This window comes from Prunus dulcis, chromosome 3 (genome assembly GCF_902201215.1).
Source record: "Prunus dulcis chromosome 3, ALMONDv2, whole genome shotgun sequence".
Lineage (NCBI taxonomy): Eukaryota > Viridiplantae > Streptophyta > Magnoliopsida > Rosales > Rosaceae > Prunus > Prunus dulcis.
The window spans coordinates 15,622,490-15,628,621 of record NC_047652.1 but is presented as its reverse complement, the minus strand read 5'-3'; the positions used below and the strand labels follow the sequence as shown (position 1 = coordinate 15,628,621).

The window sequence follows — 6,132 nt, the reverse complement described above, 5'->3', positions numbered from 1 at the left end:
GAGGCAATAACACTACCAGATTTTGTTGCCTATAAAATAAGACTTCATCCTCACTTGTAATGTACAGAGAAAACATTCAATGAAAATATTAGGCTTCTATGCCTTCTCTCCATCTCAATTCTCTCCATAATCTATTTAGTTTACAACAAAGGGAATTATTCTCTCCTTTAAATGGAGAGATTGAATCAATTAAAGATTTAATGAAGATCTAATCTCTAATTTATGGTATTATCTCTATTTTAACTCTAAACAATTGACCAATTAAATGGAGCACAATTGTTGACCTAATGCATATTCTCATTGTCCACGTGGTGTCCCACGATTGGTTGCCAAAATATTTGCCCCTACATGTGCTGCTCGGTGTTCCAGTTTTCTGGTCTTTATGCCCAACCCTATTGGTGAGCGTTAAATTTATCAAAGTTAATTTATACTCTTTTTATAATAAAAAAATGTTCGTGCACATGCTCATACTTATACTTTTTAAGGATAATAGCTGCTTACCATATTTATATATTACATTGTGTACCACCTCTCTAATAAATGAGGAGCCCACCAATACAATGGGACTCACTTTTGTTAGAAAGGTGGTACACAATGTGTTATATAAATGTGGTATGCCTAGTATTTTTTACTTTTAATTCATGTGGCATGATATCATTGGATCTAAATGTGCTACATCAACAATTTAACAATTTTTTGGATGGAAACTAACAGCTAGTACTACTTATGAGCACAAACGCAACCTTATAGTTTCATTAACCTCATGAATGTTTTATGATAAAAAGTTTAGGATAAAAAATTAAATAAATAAAAACAAAAAGGAGCTGGGAAGCTCTTAAGCAGATGGCAAGCAACAGACTCGAACAAGCATGGCTGTCTTCAAAATCCCAAGGAGGAGCCTTTGCTTTCTCTCTTCCCCCCACACTCACAATTGCTATTACTGCTTATGCTTCTCCACCGCCACCACAACCGCTTGGTACAACCAACCACCAACACCTCACAATGAAGACCCAAAGCTCTCAGCCATCTCCGACGCCATTAAAACCACCACCCAAAACTCTCAGCCTCTGGACTCCTCTCTCAGAAAGCTCCTCCCTTCCCTCACAGCCCGTGACGTTATCAACCTCATCAACCTCAACCCCCACTCTCTCTCCCCTCTCTCTCTCCTCTCCTTCTTCAACTGGCTCTCTTCTCACCCCACGTTTCGCCACAACATCCAATCCTATTGCACAATGGCCCACTTCCTCTGCGCTCACCGAATGTATCTCCAAGCTCAGTCCCTCCTACGAATCGTCGTTTCTCGCAAAGGCAAGGAGACTGCATCCTCCGTCTTCGCTTCCATTCTCGAAACTAGAGGTACTCACCAGTCCAATTATGTATTTGATGCTTTGATGAATGCGTACGTGGATTGTGGTTTTGTTTCTGACGCATGCCAGTGCTTTAGATTGCTTAGGAAGCATAATTTTCGAATCCCATTTCATGCTTGCGGCTGTTTGCTTGATAAGATGCTCAAGTTGAACTCGCCCGTTGTGGCTTGGGGATTTTATTTGGAGATTTTGGATTCTGGGTTTCCACCAAAAGTGTATAATTTCAATGTTTTGATGCACAAATTGTGTAAAGAAGGTGAAATTAGAGAAGCCCAGTTGGTGTTCGATGAAATTGGGAAACGGGGTCTGCTTCCGACTGTAGTTAGTTTCAATACTTTGATTAATGGGTATTGTAAGTCTAGGAATCTGGAGGAGTGTTTTAGGTTGAAGAGAGATATGGAGGAAAGCAGAACACGTCCTGATGTATTTACTTACAGTGTTTTGATCAATGGGCTGTGCAAGGAGCTTAGGTTGGACGATGCAAATTTGTTGTTTGATGAAATGTGTGAGAGGGGTTTGGTTCCGAATAATGTCACATATACTACTTTGATTGATGGGCAGTGTAAGAATGGAAGAATTGATTTGGCAATGGAAGTGTATCAGAAAATGTTGGGGATTGGTATCAAACCAGATGTAATTACATATAATACACTCATAAATGGCCTTTGCAAAGTTGGAGATTTGAAAGAAGCGAGGAAGCTTATTGAGGAGATGAATATAGCAGGTTTGAAGCCTGACACGATCACTTATACTACGCTTATTGATGGATGCTGCAAAGAAGGAGATCTACAATCGGCTCTAGAGATAAGGAAGGGAATGATTAAACAAGGGATTGAGCTTGACAATGTAGCTTTCACAGCCCTTATTTCGGGATTGTGTAGAGAAGGAAAAACACTTGACGCTGAAAGAACGTTGAGGGAGATGTTAAATTCTGGCATGAAACCTGATGATGCCACATATACGATGATCATTGACGGGTTTTGCAAGAAGGGTGATGTTAAGATGGGTTTTAAGTTGCTCAAGGAGATGCAGGGTGATGGCTATGTACCTAGTGTTGTAACCTATAATGCGCTTATGAATGGACTATGCAAGCTAGGACAGATGAAAAATGCTAATATGCTTTTGGATGCTATGATTAATTTGGGGGTGGCTCCAGATGACATTACATACAACATTCTCTTAGAAGGGCATTGCAAGCATGGAAACCCTGAGGACTTTGATAAGCTACGGAGTGGAAAAGGGCTTGTTCTTGATTATGCTTCTTACACTTCGCTAGTTAGTGAATTCAATAAATCTTCGAAGGATCGCCGAAAGAGATGATTGGAGCAAGTTGTTGGAAAATAGTGGTTTAAGTCAAATTTGGTTGGTCTGGTGATTAGGTCTTAACTTAAGGATTTCAAAGTGACTCAAATCAACAGAAAGGAACAAGTGACTTGAGATACTTGCATATANACACTACAACAGTACAACAGAAAGCATTTTTCTGATACAAGTAAACTGCAGTCAAAANCAGTTGAAAATACGAGCATTGGAATAAATCCTTTTCTATCAAACTGTTAAGGGAATCCGAAGAACTATCAGATAGAAAAAGAAATCTGTCAAATATTTGCTGCGGCCAGTCCAAATCCNTCAAGGATGGAAAGATCGTCGACATTCTATCCGGACATGGCCAGACTATAACAACAGAAGTGTGCTCAGNCAAGGTATTTTTCAATTTTCATGCGTTGGCACTTTTTTGAGTCTTAAGCGACCGAATATGATCAAAGGATGCTCTACTGTCCATGTTAAATGGCGTTGGCCTTCAAGACATTATGCAGGCAATGACAAGAAATTATTGCACATGAGTGCAGGCTTCCATGGATGATTTAAAGTTCAAGGAAAAGAAACTGGGGTTTTAAAGGTATTGTTGGGATAATAAGGTGTGCAAACAGCAGATTAATTTTCATTAAAACTTCATGGAGAGGGAAAATGAAATGGGTGGGGAAAAAAAGGTATATATATCAAGACATAGTGTGAATGCCAATTTGCTTTTTCAGAAGGCTGTATCGTTTATGCAACATTTTCTTAAATGGTTCAGTGTACAATTTCATCGCTATTGATCAACTGTTGGTTCACAATATGTAATTGCTTAGAAAGATATGTTTATTGAAAGACAAAAGCAAACGATTGTTTTCGATCATGTAAGGCTCTCTCTGTTGTCTGAAATCCTTAGACTAATGCTTCACCCTATACTCTATTAATCAAACCAATTGAAATCTACAATATTGGAAATCCAAATAAATATCAATTGTGTCCAACTAGATTTAAGGTTGTACAAATTATGTGCCAAGGCGCCATGGTGGTTCGAGTCCGAGATTACTGATCTGAAAATGAAGGTTGTTTTCAATTGAGTTAGATCTTGTTGGCTTTTACAGTTTGTTTACCAAGCCTAGTAGCTATAAACACCAAAAAGTTTCAGACCTATATATATATATATATAATCATATACTCATTCTTAGCACTAAAATTATAAATAAGCCATATATCATTTAATTTCTATAAACAAACCCAAAAAATGATAGCTGACCCTATTTAATTTAATTTTGATTATTAAATTACTTTGATACTTGTTTTGGGCTTTTTTATGAGGTTTTAGGGTTGAGTTTGTTTTAAGAAATTAATGGCAGTTTTGTAATTTAAAAGAAGTTAAAAGTCTTTTTGTTATGTTTTAAATGAGTTTTGGGTGCGTTTCTAAAGTCTATTTCATATAAGATTTTTTTTATAATTTGAACTCCTATATTGGGTATAAATTATAATAGTAAATCCCTCAAACCAAAAAAACAAAAAAGTTAAAGATGGGCCAACGCAGAGAATCAAAACTGTTTATAATCAAACATGGGCCGACTATTGAGTGGACTGTCCTTAGTTTCTCACTGACTTCCACTATTTTCGTTCACCAACCAAAAATCGAGCTGAGGTGGGGGGACCAAACCAACAAAAAAATAAGAGAAAGCTGGCACTATTTGCTTTCATTTGTTTGCAATTGGGAAATCTTAAAAGAAACGCGTGGAAAATAATAGGAATGGGACCATTAGCCATGAGTGCATGACAAACCAAAAATCTTTCTTTGCAGGCGCCTACTATCAGTATCTAAAGCAGTAGATTTTTGGTGTTTGCTTTTCAAATAAGTGTTCTGGCGCATTCAATTCATGCACAGAGAGAGAGAGAGAGAGAGAGAGAGAGAGAGAGAGAGCTAACGCTAGCTAGCATGCATATATATATATATATATATATATATGTTACATCACAATCATAATGCAAGAAGAAAGTGAAGTGTCTAATAAGGGAGTGCAAATCTGTCTTGCCTTGCTGCTGAGATAGAGAGCTAGCTGTGCCTCACTTATACATGAACCAGCTTGGGGTTAGGTTCTCGAGGAATATTGGCTCTCAAAGCAGTCCATCTTGGCAGCTAAAAAAATCAAAATGCAATCATAATATTCCATACTTTGATGATCATGAGAAGATGATGCTTACATCTTTTTCCCCTGGAAGCCGACTTCGGTCATCCAATGTTGAAAACGTGGTTCAACTTTATCAAATTCACTTCACTCGGAATTTTCTCTAACCAAATATTTGATAAACAATGCATCAACAAGTACATTTCATCTGTTGCGAATGATATTTGGGTGTTATTGGAAAAAAAATCCCGGTGTCACTATTACTCACATATGCCTGAATCATTTAGTTACAATATGTAAGAACCCAAAACAAAATATCTAAAAAGAAAGAAAATATCTAAAAAGTAAGGAAAATATCTTTTAGCGAAAAGACAATTTTGCCCTCGCATTATTTAAAGGGGNAAAATGTGACTTTTTGATCAAAAATGAATTCNGGAATTTCGTTTGCACCGTTGNGTAGAGCACGGCGAAACGAGTCCGTAGACACAGAGTAGACCCGAATCGGAGTTTTAACGAAGAAATTACGATCAAAACATTGCGAAGGGCAAAATGGTAATTTAGACAAAAATCAGATTTTTATCCCTGTTTCTCTCTCTCCCCCGCGTCATTTTCTCTCTCTCCTTCCGACTGCACCCCACCCGCGACCTCCTCCCCTTCCAGCCGACCTAGCCGCCACCACACCGCGACTCGATCTCCGGCACCGGTCCCGTTGGAACCGCAGCTCGCCAGCCGACATTTCCCGACCGACCCCAGCCCTGCGCACGCCGGATCTTGGCCGGACCCGGCCATTTTTGCCGACGGTGGTGTTCGAACTTTCAGTTCGAATATCTCTCTCAATTCTTCACCAAATCTTTCGAGTGAGGTATGGATTCTCACCTATTTTTCATGTTCTATCTGATGGTAGGCTGGGCTTTGATCGATTGCGTCTCTAAATCACTCGATTTTCAACTTGAAGTTTGGCAGAAACTTTGGCCCTTCGAAACTACTGTTTCCGGCTACTTTTTGGGGGTGGTCCAAGAACAAAAGTGACTCCAAATAGGGTGTTTTACCTAGGGTAGGAGTTTGGAGTCTCGGTTCCACGATTTTTCGGCACACCCGAATCGCTTTGGACACCCGATCTGCCCGCGCGTGTAGCAGCGCGTGGGCCAGGGTGGTGGTATGGCTCTGGCCAGTTTTGAGGTCCTCGTGTCTTCACGAGCGCGTGGGCTTTCGCGGATCTCGATTCGGAGTCCGTTTGAGCCCCGAACGAATTTTCCATATCGCGCGATCCGTGGGTGCAGTGTCGTGTAATCGTTGGATCGCGCTGAATTTTGGATATGTCGGTCTAC

At 39.5% G+C, this 6,132-nt stretch overlaps 1 protein-coding gene across 1 annotated transcript; it reads left to right on the top strand.

The window, feature by feature from the left end:
• The first annotated feature begins 820 nt into the window (after positions 1-820).
• Positions 821-3,156, top strand: LOC117620621 (putative pentatricopeptide repeat-containing protein At1g09680). The gene has a single exon (XM_034350742.1). It carries the CDS (start codon positions 870-872, stop codon positions 2,685-2,687), a length of 1,818 nt encoding a protein of 605 aa, XP_034206633.1. The 5' UTR covers positions 821-869; the 3' UTR covers positions 2,688-3,156.
• The last annotated feature ends 2,976 nt before the right edge of the window (positions 3,157-6,132 follow it).

Bases quoted from the DNA above. Each gene is read 5' to 3' on its own strand.
- LOC117620621 (XM_034350742.1), top strand. From the start codon at position 870: ATGGCTGTCTTCAAAATCCCAAGGAGGAGCCTTTGCTTTCTCTCTTCC.